Consider the following 25,352-nt stretch of genomic DNA (forward strand, 5'->3'; position numbering starts at 1 on the left):
CAGATGATCACATTTTTCCCTCCCATCCCCCTTTTTATTCCCCAATGAGCACAACAATATCAAAACAATAAAACAAAACAGGTGGGAAGCACCTAACACAGGGTGCTGAGAGCTGGGGGAGGGCAAGGCAGAGAGGTGGGGGAAGAGCCAGGGAAGTATTTTGCATCCCTTGATTAGAAAGAATAGCTTGGCCTTACTGAAATGAAGGAGGCCGTGAGTCTCCGATGCCACCCGTTCTCTCGATGGGAGGAGGGAGATCCGTGTGGCTTTCAGCACACTGGGAGCCCGTGTCGGAGTGGGAGCTTTCAGCCAGGACCAGCTGCAACAGAATAAAAGGGAAAATTAGATACACCCATACAGGTTTCCATGCCCTGATGTAAGGCGCTCAGCTGCCCCCTTGGTAGATTAGAGGCAGAGAGAACTGCTTGGCATTGGATTTTGATGGCTCTTTGCCAACCTTTCACAAAAGCCAGATCACTTTGGGTCCGAATGTGAAATTGGAACTTGTAGGGATTTGTGCAAAGCCCTTATGAGACCCACAACCCTGCAGCTGACTCAAAGCAAGACCGACATTGCTGGGCAGGGAGCACGTTTTGAGAGACTTAGGAAATTCAAAGGACATTGCAGAAGGAAACTTGTGACCCTCAGCAGGTCACCAGGACTGAACAAAACCCCTGGAATCCTCCCAGGCCTTCAGGAACCCTTGGGAAACGCATGCACATGAATGCACTGGGGGACTTTGCAGAACGCCCTGCCTTCAGTGACCGCTTTACCCGATGGGTTCAATCAACCCCCCATGCTCACAAGGAAAATCAAAGCCTGCAAAATCACATGGCCCAAATGCAAGGAGTTGTTTCGTCAGTTCCGGCAGGCACTTGGGCAAGAAGTGCTGAAGATTGAGGATTGGATCCCGGCTGTATGCACACAGCCATGGTTTGTTACACAGACACCCCTGAACATGGGGGAATCTGGGTCCAGATCCAATTCCATGGCTAGTCCTTATTTTTTACAAAAATCCCCTGCCTGAACACCTGGAAACTTTAGGAGGTAGACCTGAAATCCCCAGCTGGGTCTGAGTTTTGTGATTTAGGCCCATTTCCATTATAAAACGTCAAGGTCATTCCTCAACAGTGCCATAAAATCCTCAGACAGGCAGAAATAAATGGCAGTCAGTTTAAAAATCCAGAGGACATTTTTATTTTATTTTATTTTGTTTTTTTGCTTCACAGGCTGTGTGCTCTCAATAGTCCATAATGGCCTGAAACCTTCTGTAAAACCATGTTGCTATAAACGACTGTGTTCAAACCCCCTTGAATACCGACATCTGCATTCACGGAAGCTACAGGCTGCTGGCAGGCAGCCAGTCAGGGGAGTGCGGAAGGATGCAAAGGACTCAACGTAGAACGCTCATGTGAAAACGGGTAATTGAAGAAAAGCTACAGCAATCAATCTTCTCACCACAAACAGGCAGCTAGACACAGCCCGGTGTGTCGGAGGCTTATACATTCCATTCTCATTACAAGGGTGTATAAATTCTGCAGATCCCCACCACATGGCCACTTCTTATTTTCAACTTCCTATCAACAGGAGGAAGCCTCGTGTATATGGATAGCAGGGATATTAGGGTTACACAAAAGACACATGGGTCCAGTCCTGTTCCACCAAACTCAGCGGATGAAACTCCCATGCAGAATCAGGCCCTTTGAGAGTAAGCCAATCAGGTTATGGATACACTGGAGCTAAACAAATGGGTTCCCCTCTTTTCCCTCGTTCCTAACTCAAGGTCTTATGTTGAGGGACACTGGAGGATGTTTGAAGTTGGTTGGAGACTTCTACTAACCAAATCTGATTTATCCAGCTGCCTTGTATCTACATTTCCCTATTCTCCAAGGTTTTGGAGGCCAATGTCTTTCAGTCTATTCCCCATCACCACACACACTTTTTTTTTTTTTTTTTGGGTAGAGCCAGGTGAAGCGAGGGCTACTTCCATCTTTACAGAACCTTGCTAGCGTTGGAGAAAGCCACAGTTAAAGCACACACCTAGGAATCAGATAATCTGGGTTCAATTCCCGGCTCTGCTGGGGATTCTGTGCAGCCGTAAATGAGTCACTTCATTTCTCCGTAGCTCAGGTTTTCCCCTCAGGCTGGTGCGAGGTTAAATTAATTCATTAATGTTTGTAAATTAATTTATGGCCCTTGGGTGGAAGGGGCCATAGCTGGATAAAGGACGCTTAGAATCAAACCAGAAGCGGTTTGGACCCAGCTTCCATTTCAAAACGAACTCCTGAAGTTTGGGGATTTCAGATTAAGGGGTCAAGTTTTGCTCCAACTTTATTTCCAACAGAAGGGGCAAAAATAGGAGCAATATTTTTGTTTTAAAATATAGATTAGATTTATTGATTATTATTACGATAGGGAAACAGCCCCTCGTCCCACGCTATCCAGGCCGCCACACGTCAGTTGGAGAACACAGGAGGCAAAAAGGCTTGAAAACCTGTTCCATTTTTTGTTCACTTGTGCAAACTCCTCCTGTTGCAAGATTTTATTTATAGTGTGGTCGCGCTTCGAGGCCCGAAAGGAGGACATCAGAGTCCTGTTGTGCTCGGCCCTGTATACACACAGCAAGAGATAGCTATTGCCCCAAAAGAGCTTACAGGCCAAACAGACAATACCCAGGGTGGGAGAAAGGCAGTTTGAATGGCATCTTGAACAGATGGGAAACTGAGGCACAGAGCAATGAGGTGACTGGTCTAAGGGTCACCCACGGCGTGCGTGGCAGAAACAGGAATTAATTTGGGATCTTCCAAGTCCCATCCAGTGCCTTGACCGTGAGAGAGCATCCGTCAGCCTCGTTTCATCGGTACCATTTTGTCCAGCGACAGGGAATTCGGATTAACCAGAAATGACACCGAGGACATTTCTTTCACATGGGCTGCTGATCAGACGAGATGCCGACCATTTCTGGCCATGAGCTCCACTTGAACTAGTCACCTAGAGGCGAAGGGGCCCATATCCTATTACCAATCCCCTAAACCATCTAAATCCCCTTGCCCGAGTCCCTCCACACAACACGATTAAGAAATCTTTTAATTAAGTAGATGCACTAATACCAACTAAGATTATCACCTCTCACTGAGAGGCCAAAGGTCTCAGTCTCTCTCCATTTGTAACAGGGCATAAAAGCTAAACACAGCATAAACGAGCTTGACCGTAATTGGTTAATTTATCAAAGGCTAATCCTAATATAATTCTTGGGTAAATACTAGCCATCAGTGCAAGGGGTGCAGGGGAGGAAAACCGGTGATCCTGGCAGGCAGCACGGAGTCCCGAAGGGGAATAGATCATAGAAAAAGGCAGGCAAGAGACAGATGGACATAAAAAGGAGCAGTTAGAATACAAAATGGTTCTTCGAAGCCAGCTATATTACTCATCAGACTCGTACATCACCCAAAGCTAGAGCGACGGGGGAAAAATATGGAAGCGACACATCGCGTGAGTGATCCAAATAACATGCCGACAGGAATCTGTTCAGCGCCGGGAAGGCGTCTAGAAGGTATGGTGGCATTATGGAGACGGAGGTGACTCTCTGAGCAAGGCCTGTCCCTCAAGGAATCCCTCTGCAGGGGAGAACGTTTGCACGAATCAAACCAAGGAACACAAAAGAAGAAAAGAAATTGGGCGTAGACACGAGACCCGAACACTCCTCACACCTCGTCCCGCTCCCAAATCAGACTGAGCTACCCAGACCAGTCTAGTGCCATTTGCTTTGAAGCGGGAAGATGCAAAAAACTTTCTCCAGGCTTTCCACAGAGGGGAACACCTGTCCTAATTACGTGCAGCCACGTAACAAAGAGGCCGAGATGAGCTGACACCAAGACCAATCACTTCCCAAGAAAAACGGAAGTGACACATTTTAGCCGGGACTGTCAGTTACCCAGCAGCCCCGCGCCCTTGGCCTGACGAGCTAATTGTGCTGATGAGGTGGCACAACACCTGGGGCTCTGGTGCACACACTGAGGGCCGCTGTCAGCTTTGCCTGATGTTAGCCATGGGCTCCATTTTAGGCATAGTGCACCTGGCCTGGCCTGTTCAAAGGGACGAAGGGCCACACACCCATTTCCTATCAGCATTCGATAGGATTGGAGTTCCCAGCTCCCTTAGACTGCTTTGATTGTCCCAGACCCAGTGGAGGTGCAGAAACAAGGACATACAGTGCTTTTCTTAGCTAACTTAGCCTCTCAGCAGCACCCTTGGGTGGTAGGATAGATATCATTAGCCTCATTTTACAGATGTGGAAACCAAGGCACAGTGCCTCAGAGATTTGCCATAGGTCAGAGGTATCATAGAATCATAGCGTTGGAAGGGACCTCAGGAGGTCATCTAGTCCAACCCCCTGTTCAAAGCAGGACCAATCCTCAATTTTTGCCCTAGATCTCTAAATGGCCCCCTCAAGGATTGAACTCATGACCCTGGGTTTAGCAGACCAATGCTCAAACCACTGAGCTATCCCTCCCCAGGTAGTCAGTGGCAAGGTGGGATGGAACTCAGGAGATCCTGATTCCTATATGTAGACCATAAGACCACGCCACCACCCACTAGAGACAGAAGAGGGCTAGCCAAGTGGCCTGTTCCATCCTTCCACCAATGCAGTGGCTTGACCCACACCTACCAGAACCTGCCCAATTTGACTGGGAACTCCGCATGGACGAGCTCGCTCTATTGATTTCTGGTACCTCCTGTTGGCCAGCACGCAAAGCCTGAAAGAAAGTCGTGACGATGTCAGTTGTCAACTGAAAGTTAATTCCCACGAGAGGATTTAGAAGGGCCGACAGAGGGCAGCCCCACCATCAGTCAGGAGCCTGGGGTTAAGCCTGGGTCTCTTTGGAAACCAAACAGTTGCTCTCCAGGCAGGGAGACAGGTTATTATTGGAGCTGGTCAAAAATTTTTGTTTAAATTTGAATTTAGTGGGGCAAGAAAATGGAGAACTCTTTCTCCGAGCTAGAGCTAGTATTCCCTAATGGAGGAAACATCACCTAGTGCTTAGAGCACAGACCTGCGAGCCAGAACTCCTGGGTTCTGGCCCAAGTTCTGCCGCGATTTGCTGCGAGACACTCAACAAGTGACCTAATGTGTGTGACGCAGTTTCTCCATCAGTCAAATAAGGATAACACCAAGGACTAGTGAAACCCAAGGAATCAACATTTTAATGCTTTGAAATCCTTGCAGAAGGCCAAATGCAAAAAAGTGTTTGCATCTTTAAAGGGAAGGGCTTAGCCCTGCAAAGCAACGAGGAAAAATCCTGCTGATTATTAGAGTTTGTATGGCCCAGCTTTGGGGAGAAAAGGGGAGGATGTGAAACTCAAACAGCTTTTTTGAGGATATTGGAAGTGTCAGGAAATCCCTCAAGTCTGGCAGCACCTGAAATGAGTTGGGAGGGAGACCGTTTAAAAGGGCTTCAGAAAGTGTTCTTGCTACTCTGCCAATCTGGGGCCTGGAGGGTCCTGCAGGATGACCTGACTTTAGCAAAAGGCCTTGGAGCGATTTAGTTATTAAAACAAAATCATTTGCTGTCCAGATCCGTGTCGGCCGACAGCTGGTAGGGCATGTTCTGCCGTTCGCCGAATCTTTCATCCTTCACTCCTAGACATCCACATTTGTGAACATGGGAAATAAAGTGTCATTCAATATTTTGATGGCTGTAAACCAAATTAACAGGAATACGACGAAGGAGCTTCAGGAAAACACCCGCTGTACTACTGCAGGAAAGGAAACCTGCCCCAGGCGACCAAGCTGCAGTTGGATTAAGACAATGGCTCAGGCTAGCTGGCTTTCCACAGTGGTCAAATGGAGTGGAATCAGAAAAGTTACACATAGTACAGCACCTAGCACAATGGTGTTCTGAATCTGGTTGGGGCCTTCCAATGCTACCATAGCACATGCTGTAAGAAAACAGCTTTCCAAATGGAGCGGGACAGCTCTTTGTTGTGACAGCACAAGGAAAAGGAATTTCGGAGCAAAGTGAGGGCGTCACAGTGTTTGCTGCTTCTGCACTCTGGGATCAAACAAAGGGCTCGTGTCATGCATTGGGGTGCAGGGAAATCTGGTCTGTCTTTTGTAAAGCTCATTAAGGATTCATCATTTCTTCCTACAACGAACGATGCCAGGCAGAGATCTAAGTATCTGATGGGCTTTGCTTGAAGATAAATCACATCCCTTTCTCTTAGAGAGCTAGAGTGTATCGCAAAAGGTCATTTTGAAAGAAAAAAAAGAAGAACTTGGTATTCTGTTTGGGCATTATAGGCTTCTCAAAGTGTTTCCAGAAGAGCAGGGTTGTTAACTCCAGCGTCCTGGCCAAATGCCAACTCCGATCATTACCTTTTGCCCATCAAGTTCCCCCTGCAGTTTCAACTGGATACAGCATCCTGCTTCATTTCCTGCCTTATACTGCAGCTGTGCTGTGTGTGGTTACACGGCGTTCCTGTGTTGCTGCTGTGTTCCACCCCAGAGAAGGCTGCATTTCAGTGATTGATGAGGCAGACCCTAAACCTCTTTTGCCTATTTCACAGGGGTGAGAATTAATAAATGTGTAACCAATTATAATTGTTGCTTCACGTAATGTTTATTTAACTTAAAGTCTGTTTCACGAATTAACACAGTGAGATCCTCATATTGCTAAGATCTCACCACAGCACCTGCTATTAAATCTTTGTAGAGAGATGAGGAGAGCTTACCCATTCTGCGTGAGCTACAGAAAGGGCCTGATTCTCCTCTCCCACTGTTAATGCTGCAGTATCTCCGCTGACTTTAGAGAGTCACTTCTGATTTACAGCAGCACAAGTGATACCCAGTGTCAGGCTCAGAGGATGCAGGTTAATACTGTGAAGCTTAGCAAGAGTCTACTGTAAGAGTATCACCTGTGATCTTTAACACTGATGGAAGACTCACCTTTCCTTCTGCATGCTAGGCATGTGTAAATGACCTCCTGAAGGGTGGGCTTGGACCTCGCACAGCTGGTCGATCCTTGGTGTATTTCTAATCAAGTCAATGGAGCTACACCATTACACCAGGGTGAATTTGGCCCATCGTGCAATATTCTGGCCACGACGTCGTCTTTCACTCCTCAGCACTTCTCTACACTAGTGAGGTTAACCAATTAAAATGTCCTTTAACCAATTAAAATGCACTGGGCAACCAGAGGCAAAAGCAATTTAATTGAGTCACTAGGGGGCAGCGATCTAAGTTACCCCATTAATTTACACGGGACTCAATCCAATCAAATGCCTGAATGGATGCACCTGTCAGCCATCCCACCTGAAAGCTTAGCATAGGCACCAGGAAAAACCTTATGCTGGCTCAGGGTGACTGTAGATGCACCGAATCAGTGGTGGGTCAGCTAGTGCAAATCTACTGGTACACCATCAACTGATCGCTCAAGTGCACGTAAGTCCGAAGGTCCCATTTGGAGTCAGAGACGCGAATAGCACACTGGCTTGGGAATCAGGACACCTGGGTTCTAGTCCCAGCTAGGCCACTGACCTTCTGTGTGATCTTGGGCAAATCACTTCACCTCCCGTGCCTCAGTTTCCCACCCCACCCTGTGTCATATTATTTAAACTATAAACTTCAGCGCAGGGACTCTCTCTTGCTATGTGTTTGTACTGGGCCTAGCACCACGTTGGCTACTGTAACACAAAGAATGCCTGCCTCACCGCAGAACCTCTGAACTAGCCCAGGCCACAAAACGGAGGAAGAGATTTGTTAAGGTGACCCATAGCTGAGGCCACAATGCAATGAGGGCTGGGTTGGTGGGGGTGTTCGTAGAACAGTTTGCTCTCACGCCGGCTGCACTTTACTCTGCATCAGTAGTTACTGAGCTCGTTGGGCTGAGAACCTAAAACATGCAGCTTCATTAGAAGTCTTATTTAAATCTCTCAGCTCTGCTGTGTGAAATGTTGAAGCTCTTTGCATCTCTGCCCCCTTGAGGGCAAGGAGGGAGGGGGAGAATAGCAGATGCATAAATACCTAATTAAGAAGAGCCGTTAGTCAGGATTTCTGCAGACAATGCTGTAACTTCCACCTCTCGTTAGGGGCAGAGACTCATTATTTCATACGAAGGCATAGTTCCATTGGCTGCCAAAGGCAAAGCCCCAGAGACGTGGCCTATTGTCTCGAGGAGCAATGGTTCTCAACCAGGGGAACATGTACCCCTCGGGGTATGCAGAGGTCTTCCAGGGGACACATCAACTCAACTAGATTCTTGCCTAGTTATACAACAGGCTGCATAAAAAGCATTAGCGAAGTCAGTCCAAACTACAGTTTCACACAGACAGTGTCTTGTTTATACTGCTCTGTATCCTATACACTGAAATGTAAGTGCAAGATTTATATTCCAACTGATTTCATAATTGTATGAGAAAACGAGCAATTTTTCAGTACTAGTGTGGCCGTGACACCTTTGTATTTTTATGTCTGAGTTTGTAAGCAAGTAGTTTTTAAGTGAGGTGAAACTTGGGGGTACACCAGACAAATCAGACTCCTGGAAAGGGGTTCAGTAGTCTGGAAAGGCTGAGAAATCAATGCCCAGGAGCACTGCCCGTGTGGGCATCGATCCCGCAAAGGGATCCAACCGTCCACCTGGATAGAGTCAACAGGACTCCCCAGAGACATGAGGGTCTGCCCAGGCAGGTGAGGGACACAGGATTTACTTTAGGGCCTGGGACGGGAGACTGCCCCAAGGACAACCCAAGCTACTCGGCAAGTTGTGATGAGGATTCACTAGGCACCATGCCGCCCTCTGACCCTGCAAACACCTATTACTGGGGGTTAGCGCTTACTGTGGTCACGAATCCCTCACTGGGCTCTGGGGCAGGCTCCGGGGAACTAGAGAACAAATGCCAAGCACGGGCTGCTGCGGTCAGAGGAGCTGTGCACCTGGATGGGTCTTTCAGACGAACTGAAACACAGGTAGGATGACCAGACAGCAAGGGTGAAAAATCGGGACGGGGGTGGGGTGTAATAGGCACCTACATAAAACAAAGTCCCAAATATTGGGACTGTCCCTATAAAATTGGGACATCTGGTCACCCTAAACACAGGCCTGACCATCTGTGGCTAGTTAAGATCCTGGGTCATTTTCATAATAGGACAATTTACCCAGGTATCCTGACCAAATTACAGTTGGAGCAACAACTTCCTTCCTCTTTATATTCTCCCTCCAGTTTTGATAGGAGACTATGTATTTCATTTCATCCTCAGGTCTGGTTCTGAATTTTTGCCAGAGGCTTCTATTTTATATACCAGGCAGAAGCAAAATCCCTGCACTTGGGCAGGCTCAAAATCCACAGGGAAATGTTTCAGCGTGGGCCCATCTGTATTCAAGGCAGAGCAAAGGTCTCTCCCACTACGGCACTGAGGGGCAGATGAAAACATGCACGTCCATATGTTCTAATCTAGCTTGATGACCTTCACTGCCACTGTATCCTACCCCCAGTGACTTCAGTGGGGTTTGGGTCAGGCCCCAACTCCACTGCTCGGTCTGTTCAAGAGATCTTTGGTGCAAAGACAATGTCATCCTCACGTTACCTGGTGCCAAGAGCGCCAACAATCATCCCATTTCCTATCAAGCAGTCCTCTTCCTGCCAACTTCAGCTCTTTCTCCAGATTTTTTGCAAAATATCTGGCCTCCCTTCAAACTTTTATTTCAAGAACACACTCTTCTCTCCACCCCCGGCACAAGTCTGGGAAAGCTCTAAAACGTCCTCAATTGCAAAGCTTGGAGGAGCTCAAGTTCGCATGCCGCTGACTGTGTCTACTAAAACAGAATATCAGCCCATGATTCCTCAGCCCTGTATCTCCTCTGACATATGGCAAAGGGAAACTGACTATAACAAGGGTCTCTAAAGTGACTGGAGACAGCTGGGCTTCAGCGTTCACAGCCTTAGGGGGTCTCCTTGCCCCTTGTACGAGGCATGTAAGTGTAGGCAGGACCATCTGCTTTCATTAGTGGGAGAATAGCTCCCCTCTCCTCCCCCTCAGTGTCCGTTTCACTTCTGTGGCCTGATATCTAGGAGAAAATAGTCAAAACTAAGTTTTGATCTTTCCACCTAACCCCCAATCTGTCCCCCCAGTGACTGTACCATTAGCATCTGCCTGAGTGACAGGAAGGCCCAAGGAGCCGCTTTCAGCTCCTCTTCTATCCTTGATTTTAACATCCCTGCTGGATCCAAGCCCCATCCCTCCTCCCTCCCAATTCTAAATTGGAAGAGAGGAGGGTCCAAGAGCACAGGGGAGAGGACCCCTAGGACAGGATTGTGCGGTTACTTGGAAAGGCACATGTACAACTGAAATCACTCCCCTGAATTAGGGGTTTCATTTTTGTTATTTCAAATTCTGTAACTCGCTCCCCCGAGGCAAAACGACGGCTGGGAGATTTTAAAAGGAATTTGAACGGGAGGTGGGGGTTTGGCTAACAGGATCAGAGAGGGCATGCCAAGCTCATGGAGAGGACAAAAGTAGGTACTGGGGCCGGCTGGAATATGAACAGAAACAAGGCCACAGACATACAAAAGGTTGGGGCCAAGTGATGCAGGATCTTGCAATTGCCACCAAGAAGTGGACTCACACAAGACCCTATTTTCAAGAGCTCCGCACCCACAGCCAGGGACAGTTTTCAAAGTTCTCAGCAGCTCCCACTCGGGCACAAATGGCCGGATTGCCAAGATGTTCCTGTACCCAACACGCACCCCGTCCGCCGAGCTTTTCGGAAAACACAGGCTGCGCTGGGGAAGGTCAATGCACCGTAGAGCAGAATCGCCTCCTCCCGCCCTGGCCTCATGAATCCAGACCCAGAATATTTCTCCCAGCAAAACGGGCACAAGGTTCAGTCCCCACCGCCAAGAGCAGAGGAGCACGTGAGCTTGTATTCTGACAGGAGAAGAGAAAGGTCCTGCTGTCATTTCTTTTCACAAATTAGAATCAGCAGGAAGCAGCTTGTTTGGATTATTTAGATTCTGCATCCGCCGCCTCAAGTACACGCTAAGAGACACTGGCTCTTCGCAACGGATCGCCGAACAATCCCAGGTCTCCTATGCAACCCTGTACGGCACAAGGCTGCACGACTCGACCGGACAAATGCAATAGCAACTGCCCTGCAATGCAGCGTCTGGAAGTGCACATACAACAGACAAGCAGTTAGGTCCATTGACAAAGCATTATCTCTTGGCACCGAGATACTACAGCCAGAGAGAGACCTAGGTATGACCCCACTAAGAGCCAATCAGAAATTGGATTCATCACAAACCAGTCCCTCAGCCAATTGTTCTCAGATGTCGCCAAGCTTTCCGAAAAACCCCGGATAACGGCCAACCCACCGTGTGCACACTGCTGGCCTCCTGGCTGGTTCTGAATCGGCAGCTACCTGCGGGCCAGTTCTTTTCAAATTCCCAACTTCAGTGGCCAGGCTGTGAAAGCACTGCAGGCTTGGGTGTGTGTAAGTGTGTACACGCCCTCCCTCCCACAGCTGCCACTGGCTTTTCCACAGCCAAAATCCCCAGCAAGGTCCCAATCCTACAAACCCCGGAGCAAAGGGATAACTTTGCCCATGTAAGCAGTCCCCTTGGCATCAAGGGGAAGGACCCCCGACTCGTGTTGAAGGGTTTGCGGGACCAGGGATCAAGGGAGGCATTTCTTGCAACAGAGCAGCTCAGGGGAACGTGGGTTGGTTGGTTTACATTCAGTTAAAACTTAGGCTTTGTCGAGAGGAACGGTCAGTGCCTGGCAACCCGGGATGTAAATCGACAGTGCGCTTGAGCACTAACTAGCTCTCGGGACCCCGCTAACACCCATTACAAGTCCCTAGCTCACTTGGAGTCGCTCGGTTTTGAAATGGGAATCGGGCAACGCACACCAGGGAACTGCTAATGCAGGGACCACACTGCCAGTTTGTGCGCAACACGCCAGGGCATCGGGGCTTTGCACCCCAGCTTGCTGTGCACTCAGACCACATCTACATTTGAGCTGGGCGGTGGGATTCCCCGTTCACTTAGATGGACCCGGGCTAGTGCTGCTTGAGTTAACATGCTAAAAATATGAGCAGAGCCATGCGGCAGCTAGGGTTAGCGACCAGAGCACGTACCAAGGGGTCGGAGTGGGTACACGCAGTGACTCAACCGCTGCCCATGCTGCCCCAGCTACGCTGCCATTTTTAGCACCCTGGCTCAAGTGGAATTAGTACATCTGCACGAGCTGGGAACCACATGTCCCAGCTCAAGGGGGAGGACACAGTCTAACTGTTCATATAGAAGAGTGCTAAAACATATGGATTAAGAATTTCAGAAATGCCTCGTGAATTTGGTGCAGCTTAAAGGGGCTTGATTTTCAGAGGGTGGGTGCTAAAATATTCTGAAAATGGGGGTCCCTTTAAAGGGTCAAGTTGGGCACCCAAAAATCACTGGCCACTTTGGAAAAATCTTGGCCAGGCGTCACACAAATCGCTAGTAGAATACTGCAAGATCTGGAGGAATATAGAGGGGTGTGGGGAGTCTAGAAACAGACAGAAGACTATTTGAATAATTGTACTTCATAGCACATTGGAAGATATATATATATATAAAAGCATCACATCTTCTAAATGCAACTTCCATGCTTCAAAACATCTTTATAACCTCTTTCAAACGTCTGATCAGATACACCAACTGAAAAACAAAGTTGTTTGCAAACCATCTGAGGTTAGGAATTGAGGTTTGGGAGTTTGCCTGCATCTATTTTAATTTTCAAAGGGTGTACAATGCATGTTAAACTGATTAAGAAGCAGTCTCACCAAAGCGAGAGCCAGAATGTACTTTAAAGTCATGTTGCAAAACAAACAAAGTTGATTTGTGATTTAGCTCACCAAAGGAGGAGGTCGCACTTTACCCTCAAATACGGCTGACAAGTAGCATCATGGCTCGGATTCAAATGCTAAATGCAAAATACACCGACACACTCATCCCCAGGGGTTCCCACAGATTGCCCGAGAGGACAGGTTCATGTGAGTGGCGTATACATAAGAGGATCCATTTTCTTAGCAGCACAGCTGACAATTCCTTCCTATAAGTCCTGTAGATAAACACACACGCACAAAGGTCCTAGATCAAAGCCCACTGAAGTCAGCCGCAAGACTCCCACTGATTTCAATGGACTTTGGATCAGGCCCCAACCCATCTTTCATCTTCTGTCATTGCCCTATGAGCTGCTAACGTATTCATGACAGATGAACGGCTACACCAGCCCACGCTGGCTGCCTCCTGTTTACTCCCTGTGCACGCTGATCCCATAAGACTACGCGCCACAGACGGGATGAGGGAACTTAAAGCTCCAGTTACGAAAGCCTGAAATACCAGCAGCTTGGCCTCCTGGGTTATCGCCAGGACAGAATCACTGCTAGGACAAGAATCCGTTCTCTGGTGCTTGAACTGTTTGGCAGATTGTCCATGAACTTGTGCTGCTATGGATGTAGAAGTCATGTCCCCCCCCGGAGTCGCTCCCAGTCCTGCAAACAGGCTGCAGTGAAATACATTTTTGCAACAATAAATATACAGGTATTTCACCCAACAGCTCCATATGGCAGGGACTGGCAGAGGGGAACAGTAACCAGACTACACACCCCTGCTCATCAGTCCCAACCCCCTTCACCCCCCGCCAATCAACAGCTCAGCTCCTGTCACTGTGGGAGAGGAGGTAGGTCTGTCTGCCCCACTTCCATTCCCAACCTCTGGGGAATGGGAATCTTCTGAGCCCTCCTAAAGGCCCGATTCTCTTCTCACGTCCATGCTCTTCACGCCTCCTGTCCTGCATCAATGCAAAACTGGTGAGAGAGCAGAATCCGGCCTTACGATCTTGCCTACACCCGCACTTTTTCACATGCTGCTCTGCCAATCCAGTTCAGTCCTGATCTGCAGAGAAATCTATTCCCCCACCCACCTGGTACCTTGTGGTTCTGGAGGAGGAGGGGGAAATCTTTCTACTCCGAGTTTGCTGGCTGGCTCTGGGTTGAGGCCAGTAGCAGAACGGTCTCTTGTGATAAAATCCAGCCAGACTCCTGGCCTCTGCTCTTCACCCGTCATTTCGTTCAGTGGCCACACATTTTGTCAGGAAGATGGGCTTACGCTTAAGACACTAGCCTGGGACTCAGGAGATCAGAGTTCGACTCCACCCCTGCCACGGACTGCCTGTGACGCTGGCTGGGCAAGTCACTCCACCCCCCTGCCCCCCAATTATAAAATGGGGATAATGGTCCCATCGTCAGCTGTGCTCATTTGAGCTGGAAGCTCTTCAGGGCAGGACCTGCCTCTTACTGTGCAGATGAAAGACGGGCACGTAATTTAATATTAACAATCTTTATACTGCGCTAGTGTCTAAAGGCCAAGCAGGTTGGGCCCCACTGAGCAGGGGTCTTACAAATCCAGAGTAAGCGACAGGCCCAAATCACTTACAGTCTCAAAAAACCCCCGTAAGATGGAACAAGTGGATGAGACAAACAAGCAGGCCAAGGCAGGGATGGAGGCGGTGGGACGACAAACATAACAGGAGGCATGCAACTGTTTGCCAATCAGGAGCGGCGATTGTGACTCGCGGGTATAAATGAGCACAGTTCCAAAGCTAGGGGAAACAAGCAACAGCTGAAGGGTTGCAAAGCCTCTTTTTAAAGATATCGCCTATGGAAACCAGTCCAGCATGCGACGCCAAGATCAAAGCTCCTGCCTATGACAAATATAATGATATAGATGTTATTTAAAAAAAAAAAAAAAGACGAAACTCAGAACTTTCTAAATGTCACTCGTCTTTTAACTTCAAAGTGTCAATAGCATTAACTTCAAAGTGTCAATAGCAGTTGCACCTGCCTCTGGAGAAAGATAGGAGGGGAATACTAAGCTACTTCACGTATGCCGAATGCTCCAGGTTTTAAAACATTCTGCCAGGATGTGGAATGTCCCCCCCCCCCACACACACACACAGAAAAGAACTACAGTGGAAGAGCCCAGTTATCACAACCGACTCAATGGGAGAGTCAAGGCGTTTGCTGTAGGTAGGCTTTGCAGAGTACTTTAAAAAAATAATAATACTTTCAGCAGGTAATGTTGATGCTTATTTTTAAGCATTTGTTTTCTATTTTCATTTATTTAAATTTTCACATTTGCACAACATGATGGGCTTCTTTAAGCATTTTTTACTTTTATCCATTTCAATTCTTTGTTGTAAGAAATTGGGTGGTGGAAAAAGAAGACAATTTAATGACAGCAGACACAGATTCAAAAAGGTAAAGCTTTATAACTATTAAAAACAAAAAACTGTCAGCATCATGTCAAAATCTATAAGCTAAATGGCCTTAAATCAAATGCTAACAAGTTTACGAGCAGCATTTTTCTTACTTTGCCTGTCTGTAAATTTCAATCATCAGGGATGGGAATACATTTTCATCAGTGCATGCCTGCACGGTGAAATTGACGTTCACTGACATTTACCAATAAAAATCTAACCCTTCCAAGCCTAGCTATAGGCAGACACGTGATTTAAACAGCAAAGGAAACAAAGGCAGCTCAAATCCATTGTGTGGGAAGCCAAGTACTGGAGTAGTTCATGCTGAAAAACATCCATATTCCAAAAGAGAAAGCTGTAACGAGGCTAGGTCTGAAATGCATGGATGCAAATTATATATTCAGTTCAAGTGACTGGGATATTAAAAGGTTCTAAACTGTGAACAATTAATTTACAGTAAGATTAACATAAGCCTCCTCCAATAATTAGCGGCAAGGAGAGGCAGATAAGCATTGCAATTTTATGGGTTTAGTGCGAAAAAAGTAATTTGCAATTGGCAATGCAGGTCAGGCACAGATGTTTCAACTGATAGTTCAGCACAGTCAACCACAGCGCTTGTCAACGTCATCTTCTGCAAAAGGGTGTTGTAAACAATCAGTAAGAGGAGGGCTACAAACAGAATCCTAGCTAGTGGGGTACGCACAGAAACTTAGAGACAAGTTTACGGATGCTGGGTGGTTCTCAGTCTTTTGAGGCAGATATCAGTTTACATTGCCTGCACCAACCAGTGCCCACTGCCTTCTGTTCAGTTGCTCATACTTACCCTTCCGTGGAAACTGTTTGCTTGACAATGAATTACCACATGCACAGCTGAATGGCAGCTGGACAAGGGGCCAAGAACAGACTCAACACTAATAATGTGGAGAATGGGAGACTAAGGCACTTGTTGCAAGAGGCTTGGCAATACCACTGGTTTGGAATACCTGACGTAGGGCATCCATTTGCTTGTGCTTTTTGATCTTTGCAATACTAATGTGCTCTCTAACCTTACAGATTTGGTTTCTGTGACTCCGCAACCAAACTGACCCTGGACTGGCACTCAGGACAATAAAGACTTCTGCTCCATCACCTGATGAATCTCATTTCATCTAGGGAGGAACAGACAAACAAAGCCGATGTTTTTCCTGGAAAAGCGAAACAAGCGACCAAGAAAGGAGCATTGTCTGGCTTGGAGGAGCTAAGCCATGGACACAAATGTCCTGTTCCCTGATTTCATAACCATTAGCCCAGATCACGGCATTACAAGTATCAGGAACACCAAGAGCGACAGAAAGGTGGTGAATACCTCATCATAGTAACATTTAGCACTTATTAGCTGGCCTTGATAAGGGGCTGACAAACAATAAAACAATTTACAAAGACTAGCCCAAGCTAGCCAACTGCAAGACGCGCAGAAGCAGCATATGTACAGCTCTTCGGCGGGGCTCTACCTTATCAGCACATGGAACGGAAGAACAGTTTGGAATAGTCAGGGCTGGTCTACAGTTAGAAATTGACCAAAACAGCTATTCTGAAGTAGTTATAAATCCCCACGCGGACATTCTTATGCCAGAATCAGAGTGCCTTTTCCCAATGTAATTTAATCCACTGGATTCTGGGATAAATACTCTGGAATCACTGTTTTGGAAAATGTTCAAGTATACACTATCCCTCAGGGATGAGCATCCCCCTAAAAGGTTCAGCGTGTGAGTTCAGAGGAGTCATGCATAGCCCAGATCCGGTAAGGCTGGTTAGATCCTTACAGGCCCAGACGGAAATAAGGATCTTCCCAGGGAGTTTCAGTCGCTTAGGAAGGTTGAAATCAATGCAGGAAACTCTCTCAGAAAAGACAACACAACATTTCTCTGAGCTGCAAATGCTGCTCTTCACAAGAGGTTCCTTTTCTAAGGAGTTTGATTCTTAAGGGTTGGTTTTGTGACTTCTTCCTTAAAAACCCATCTTTCTACATGACCTTGTAGGAGACCTTTCAGCCATTTACATATTCAAAGAGCTGTATAAACACATGAACTAATTAATACTAATTAATCCCCATGTTGAGAAATACTATGCCATCAAGTAATTAGAAACTTCGTAATTTCATAACATGCTTGCGCAAAGCAGGGGGCAAAGTTAAGGTCACATGTGCAATCTTAAATTCTGCACTTCCTACTGGAATGTGCAGCCTTAAAGCTCCTTTAATGTAATTTTGTTTGAAATACCCCCATGTAGAAGCACAGAACAAAGGGCGATGGCCCTGATCCTGCACTAAGTTCCTTGCATTGCAAGTGTCTCTGCTTGGAGCTCTGCAGGATTGGAATCTTGCTGTAAAAAGCAGGGCTGCTACGTCCGCTCACCACCACCTGGGGATAATACCTCAGCATCTCCCTTTAAGGAGAAACCACATTCTGCACTGCTCAAAAGGTCCTACTGCGTTTTTGCTCTAGAGCTAAAAACTGCAGCCATTGCAAACTATCTGTGTCAGGAAAGCGAAGACCCCTATAATTCACAGACCCAGAGGCCTGCACTTCTCGGAACGGATGGCTACATGAAATAGTACAACCAGGTTAACACTAATATTCCTGACCTTGTCAGTAAAGGGAGACCAAGTGCAATTAGGGGGCCACTCCAGACTTCCTCCTGTCAGGTATGATGAAGGGGTTTCCCAGTCCCCACCCAGTCATGACTCATGAATTTTATGAAATGGAGGCCGCCCACCAGGTGTTGATCCCTTTCCTCACCCATCACACACAATCCCTGCTCCCACAGAAGTCAACAGCCCAGGACAAGGCTCACTGGACTTATAGGAGGCATTGAGCTGGATTCTGCACCACTTAAATCAATGGGAGTTTTCCCATTGACTTCACTTGGAGTGGAGAACACTCAGCACCTCCCAGGATTGGGCCCTCCGTATTTAACGGCAACCTCTGAATGCCGCTGTTGTAACAAAGTTAATGAACACGCTTCCTCTGTCAGCGGAGAAACCGAACACACGGCTGGCGCTGACATTTTTGATGAGCCCAATTAAAACGTAAAGCTTCTGAGGTTTGTTTCTCTCTTTTCAAGTACATCTTGACATCTGAATCATTGGAGACATGGGCTCTGGTAGGTTTTTTTAGTCTCTTTTTAGAGAGTTTCATTTCAATGAGCCACAGCGTTTCTCCTTTATGTTCCCATGCTGCTACTAACCACCCCATTAGAAGGTTAAAAAAAAAAATCAAACGTTATACGCACAAAAAATTCACTCGTCCTTCAAGCAGTCCTTCTGGTTGCGAGGCTCCCGTTTAAGAAAGGGGAAAGATGACCTTATGATTAGGAACTGGGCTGGGATACAGGAGAGCTGGCTTCAAATCACAGAGGCACCTGGTGTCAAACCAGGCAAGTCCCTTCCCTCCTATGCCGCAGTTTCCTACTTGTAAAATGGGGATTGGATTCCTTTGTCTTGTACCTATTTAGATTGCAAGCTTTGGGGGTAGAGGAGTCTCTTACTACGTATCCATACAGCACCTCCAGTGGGGCTCTGATCTTGGCCAAGGGCTCTAGGAGCAACCATAAAGTAAGTAGCAGCCGCTTTCCTTTCATGTAGGAACAGATGGGAAAAACTGGAATAAGGGAGAAACCCCTGGATTATCTATTCTTGAAGGTCTGGAAAGTGGCCAGCACCCTCTACTTAAACTAAATCATAATTAATAATAAAACTGAGGCTCTTAAAAAGATATATTTCAGAGACTTTGGGATTCCACTGGGACTTTAAAAAAAACATATGTAAAAATATGTAACATCATTCATCTCTCACTGTTCATGTGTAGATCCCAATGCACTTTGCAAAAGAAACCAAATATCATGATCCCCATTTTACAGATGGGAAACACAGAGGCACACAGCCAGGAAGCAACCTGCCCATTGTCTCAAAGCAGGTCACTGACAGAGCTGGGAACTCAGGAGACCTGAGTTCAAGACTCATTCCCTTATCCACCGCCTAAACAAATGGGTTTTTGTAACAGCGACAAACAGCAGCAGCGCTAGAAAGGGGGGTGGGGGAACAATCCAAGTCCCTTTAATCCTTAGTATGGAGAAATGGATTTTCCAAAGCCCTAAATATAACTACCTTTGCAATAACATTAAGTCTGCACAGGAGGGCTCGCACAGTGCAGTCACCCAACTAGCTGACTTAGACTGAATCCAAAATTCGTCCCATTGCCAGAGCAAAACTAGGGATCTCCCACCAGTCATACACTAAATCGCACTCATAACTGCTTCCGAAACAGCAAGTGAATTTAGGTAAGATAAAAATAAACCCCATGGAGATAGCAAATGGGTTGGAAAGGATAAGGGCCCGGCCCAGCGGTGCAGAAGGCTGCTTGAATATCGGCCTGTTTGCATAAATGCTTTTCAGTTCAGCAGTTTAAATTGGGGGAAAATGGTGCCGAGCGGCAGGCATGGCCTTCGGGTCACTCCTCCAGCCTGGCAGTGTCTATTCACACAAAAGAGATCAGGACCCAATCAGAGAGAAGAGCACCGCCATCAGGCACTCAGATACCACAACAATGGATCCAGCCATGGAACAGAGCTCCTATGGTACCTAGATGTCTCTTGTCTGTCTCTAGACTGGTTCTACTGCCCTTGGACGGTCTGACTGGATCATCGGTATTTGTTCAATGTTGGTTTTATTCTCCAGTGCAAAAAAAACATGCTTGAAAATGGGAACAGTTTAGTGTCTAGTTTTTGACTGGAACACTCAGTCGAAAAGGGACCCTGATGGCTCCAGCCAGCACAGCCGACCGGGCCGTTAAAAGTCCGGGGAGCGGTGCTGTGGAGCTAAGGCAGGCTAGTCCCTACCTGTCCTGGCACTGCGCTGTGCCCCGAAAGCGGCCAGCAGGTCCAGCTCCTAGACTGGGGGGGTGGGGGGGGAAACCAAGTGGCTCTGCACGCTGCCCCCGCCCCAAGCACTGGCTTCCCACTCTGATTGGCCAGGAACTGTGGCGAGAGCAACAGGCGCAGAGCTGCCTACTGCACCTCTGCCTAGGAGCTGGACCTGCTGGCTGCTTACAGGGTGCAGCACAGAGCCAGGGCAGACAGGAAGCCTGCCTTAGCCCCCTCGCTGTGCCACTGACCGGGAGCCACTGGAGGTAAGCCTGAGCCCCGACCCCCCCAAACCTGGAGCCCTCTCCTGCACCCCAAACCCCCCATCCCAGAGCCTGCACCCCCAAATAGAGCCCTCACCCCCCCCGCACCCCAACCCCCTGCCCAGAGCCCCCTCACACACCCTGACCCCCTCTCCCCACCAACCTGCAGCCCACCCCACATCCGGAACTCCTCATCCCCAGCACCACCCCAGAGCCCACACCCTCAGACAGAGCCCTCACCCCCTCCTGCAACCCAACCCCCTACCCCCCAAATCCCTGCCTCAGCCCAGAGCTCCCTCCTGCACCCTGAACCCCGCATTTCTGGCCCCACCCCAGAGCCTGCACCCTCAGTTAGAGCCCTCACCCCCTCCCGCACCCCAACCCCCTGCCCCAGGCCAGTGAAAGTGAGTGAGGGTGGGGGACAGCAAGCCACCAAGGGAGGGGGAATGTAGTGAGCAGAGCCTTGGAGAAGGGGTGGGGCTAGGGTGTTCAGTTTTGTGCAATTAGGAAATTGGCAACCCTAGTTACTTGGTCCATGTAGCAAAAACGGAGATTTCTCCCTCGGTTATGAAGGCAGATATTTAAATGGTCCCTTCTTGCTTGATTACTCCCTTGATTCCTTGGTAGCATCAAGGATTTGTATCAGCACACTTCTGGGAATAGTAGTTGAGCTTTTCAAAGCCATCTAAGGGCTTTAGCTACCTAAATCCTTTAGTCGGCTTTGAAAAATCCCAGTGTCTATTAGTCATCTACTGCTGCAGGGCCACAAGGACGGCACACAAAGCAAGCTGCGTAGGACCTATATAAATAGCTTTTTAAATAAAGATTTCTCGGTGACAAAGTGCTGGGTTGGATTTTTCTTTTATATGACTATTTAAAGCCTGGGGAACGTTCCCATTTTGGGCCATAGCCATTTTAACGTTAAAGATCCCGATTCAGCAAAACATTTGAGCATCCGCTTAATGCTAAACACAAGTTTGAGTGCTTTGCTGAACACAGGGGAACTTAACCCTAAGCCTGTGCTTTGCCGAAGTGGGGCTAGAGAATGGTTGTGACTATGCTGTTTAAAATGTGTGTCCCTTTAAAACAGGAGAGAAAGAGAATACTGTAGAGTACAGCTGAGAGAAATCAGTCTGCAGGCCCAATCCTGCTCTCTCTAAAGAGGACGGTAAAACTCATCAGCTGCACACAGAGCAGTCTCAGGCCCAGTATGAACGCATATAGTTGGTTTCTCACAGCCAGACATGATGTTGTGTGTCTGAGTCAGCAGATACAGATGTCAAACTCCCCCTCCTACACCCCCAAATGGACAGACGTTTAAAAACACATTGCACGTTCCTTCTACAGCGTACAGCCCATGTGCATTCTACTGCAGGCTAGAACACGTCACCCAGGTTTCCTTTGACTTTGACAGCCAAAACGCGGGTAGTCACGTCTTCCAGCAGACAGGCCCAGCGACTTTCCGAGCAGCCCAGCGAGGTTCGTAGAATGCAGAGACAGGTTTCCTCACCAGTGTTTCTGTGAGACGATTGAGGTACTGAAATATTTTAGCCCCCCCACCCCACCCCCGTGCTCTCTTTGGGGTGGGAGAAGTATATCTATGGGCCGGATCCTCAGTTGGTATAAAAGTCAACATAGCTCAGTTGAAAGCAACGGAGCTCAGCTGAGGATCTTGACCCATACACGAGAGGGTTACAAAGCCAACCCCTACAGAGCTAACCGCACTGAACAGCGCATGGCAGACAGCTGACAATGGCTGGCGCATATGCACCCTTACAGTTATTGCTGGGTCCAGATGAACCTATCTGCTTGGATTTTCCCCACTAAAATAACCCGAGAACAATTTTTTTTTTAAATATTTATTGGCTGCTGGCAATCCTGTAGACACTGGCTACCTACCAGTCCCTTGACTACTAGCCCCACAGACTGTAGTAACAAATTTCACTGAGCTTACTCTCTCAGTGGTGAATGCTATACTTGTTGATTCCTATCGGACATACCTGTCAAAGCCAAGGCCCTAACACAATGTTCATGCCCTGCATTTAGGTGCTCGGAACAGTATGTAGGGGCAATTGGACATCACTCAAGTCCAACTTAAGCCCTGTTTTGGAGACTTGAGTCATGCAGACCTTGTGTTGGCCCTGTGTGCAAGGACGAATGGTATCCCTACTTCCAGATTTCAGTATCCAAGTGCAGGCTTTGGACATCCCAGCAAGGGGCGTACGTTTGAAAACCGTGCTCCTCATTATGCAATCAAGTATTAAAATTGCAGCTCTTACGCAATCATTAGTATTCTCATCTTCTGCTGGGTAGCAATAGGAGGGCATCTGATGTCTCACTCAGACTGAATAATCAGAGGATAGTAAACTGACATGAGCTTGCTAGATCCTTTTTGCCGTAAAAAAAAAAAAGCCCAAAGCTGAAGGCTCATAAGAGCCCCTCTCCGGCGGCTAACAGCACGTTCCTCTGTGAATCAGCCACCCCTGAGACTTATAAACTTGTAGCCAAGCGCAGCAACATCCTCATAAAATGGCCTAACAAACACAACGCAATTCTGGCATCTACACCTCCAAGCTAATCCCCAGCTGGGCAGGAAGGTATCTTGCACGGTAAGCCTCGGGGAAGATTGCTCAAGTCACAGGTTCTGTATCATTGCCAAGCCGACCACAATCCGACTGCAGAGCTGGGTACTGGGCCGAGCAAACCAGCTATGCAATGAGGGTCTTTTTCAGCGCAGCCCTGAGAGCAAGTCACCTGTGTGCAGGATGGAAGGCATCGAGAGGGCCGCACATAGATACAACATGCAGCAGATTGTAATTAAGAACTACAATTAGCCAGCTGCAAAAGGGCCTTTGTAGCACATTGATTAAGAGAAACGCAGAAAAGGAGAAAGAATGTAAGGGGTGCGGACTGAGGGATAGGGACTCAGAAGATCTGGGGTCTATTTCCACCTCTGACACTGATCTGCTCTATATCTCTGGGAAAGCCACTTCACCCTCTGTCTCTTTCCCTTCCTACCCTTTGCCCGTCTCATCTATTAAGACTGTAAGCTATTTCGGGCAGGGACCATCTCTTACTCTGTGTATGTAGGTGTATGCATTGTGCTTAGTACAATGGGGCCCAAATCTTGTCTGATGCCACCAGGCACGACCATAGTACAAATAAATAATACATTTGAAAGAAAAATGATCTTCTAGATCAATGGATATCAAAGCAGGCTTAAAACTGACCCTTCTAAAAATCAGACAGACAGACTTACTCAGCAGAACTCTTGCCTATTGTTAGTAATGTACCATGGACAAAAGGATGCACTCAATTCTTTTGTTATACCACCACATTTATCCCTCTCCTATGAATTATATGAGATTTCCTCCAGAGCTCTACATGCAAATTCACCCTGATGCTTTCTTTAGAGGGTGGGACAAAGTCTTAAAAAATTCCTTGAACATTTTTGAAGTTCTAGTGCAGTTTAATTTCCTTCCCCCCTCCCCCCCAGACTTGTGGACCTCAAAACATTCAAAAATAAATGGGGTGGGGGGGGGTGGAGAGAACGGATCTGCAGATCACAGGGCTTTGAGGCAAAGGTACAATACTGAAATCCTTGCAAATTAGAAAAACACCCCCTAAAATGCAGAAACATCAATCCGCGGCAACTGAAAACATAATCAGTATGCATTTGTGCAGTTTGCAGTCTCAGGCAAAAGAGAGACCCTCATCAATTTCATTAAGTCTTGCCACTGACAACCTGGATGCTTCTGGGAAGAAGAACTACAGGCAAAGCTTAGAGTAGAAGGGTAACATTTTCAATAATGGGTATTTAGATGCATCATAAGCAGCCGGATTTTTACAGTGCAGAAAGCTATTGGAGACCCTCGGTGCCTGAACTTTTGAAAATCAGGCCACGAATCTACACGCCCAACTCCAGCCCCTGGTTTTTGAAAATCGTGGCCTAACTAAAGAAACATGCCCACGCAATTCTACTTACTTAGTCTGGGCCCAATTCTACAAAGATAATGCACATAGGTAACAATATTCAAGCAAGTAGTCCCACTGGTATCCGTGGGACCACTCATACTAGTAAAGCTAGTCACACGTGAATATGCATGATCGCACCCTTGCAAAGGCATAAATTCTTTAAAGGCAGAGTTTGAGTCAATCCCTCAAACTAGAGAGTATTGGGGAGTGGGGGGAAGAGGCAAACTCCTGCACTGTCACATACTCTGATTTTGTTTGTAGGCACGAGGCCAGGACTTTCCAGCTGTACTCACATGCCAGCTAAAGCTAGATCCCAGCCACCGCGCAGCACACGTACACAGACCAACCTACCCAGGACACCACTCTTCCATTGAAGCACGGTAGCTTTGCATTGTCATCCGAGATCTCCTCCTTCACCACCCTGAAAAATAAAACCATCAAGAGCTTGTATCAACATCAGATCCAGGTGGGCAGCGTTTAACAGGTTCTAATCCATGACATCAAGACAGTTCTTTGCTCTGATCATCCCAACGTAGCACAGAGACCATAAACTATAAGTAATGCTCCAATCCTTTAGAGGGCATAATTGTACTCCTTTGCTTTTTGTTCTGTTCATCTCCTAAACTATCTAGTCCTATAGAGGGAATGCTGCTGGTTCGGATGCATTTCCTGTTCTATTACTCTGCTGCATGCCATACATTTCATCCAGAAGAGGGTTATTCATCTTCTGGACAAAAAATGCTGGCCAGGTCAATGAATGGCTCTGGTGGGCAAGCTGTCAACTCCCCTCTGGCTGTGGAGTCCAGGATGTTCAGAGGTGAAGTCTCAGTAAAGGTTTATTTCAGCTGGGGACTTTTGAACTTAATGATTGTTGTATCTGGGAGAAAGGCCACCATGAGCATCAAGATGTGACGGCCACT

At 47.5% G+C, this 25,352-nt stretch overlaps 1 protein-coding gene across 7 annotated transcripts in view; it reads right to left on the minus strand.

Moving 5' to 3' along the window:
• The window catches only part of DVL1 (dishevelled segment polarity protein 1), a 207,951-nt gene that overhangs the window by 107,778 nt on the left and 74,821 nt on the right, over nt 1-25,352 (minus strand). For all 7 annotated transcript variants that reach the window (XR_012155594.2, XM_073317080.2, XM_073317074.2 and 4 more), the window contains exons 2-3: nt 24,784-24,853; nt 198-319 (exon numbers count right to left, since the gene is read on the minus strand). Coding sequence is in view for 6 of the 7 variants with exons in the window: in XM_073317080.2 (XP_073173181.1) it covers nt 198-319; nt 24,784-24,853 (192 nt within the window). In the remaining variant the exon portion in view is untranslated. The remainder of the gene's footprint in view (nt 1-197; nt 320-24,783; nt 24,854-25,352) is intronic.

This window comes from Lepidochelys kempii, chromosome 18 (assembly GCF_965140285.1).
Source record: "Lepidochelys kempii isolate rLepKem1 chromosome 18, rLepKem1.hap1, whole genome shotgun sequence".
NCBI classification, from domain to species: domain Eukaryota; kingdom Metazoa; phylum Chordata; order Testudines; family Cheloniidae; genus Lepidochelys; species Lepidochelys kempii.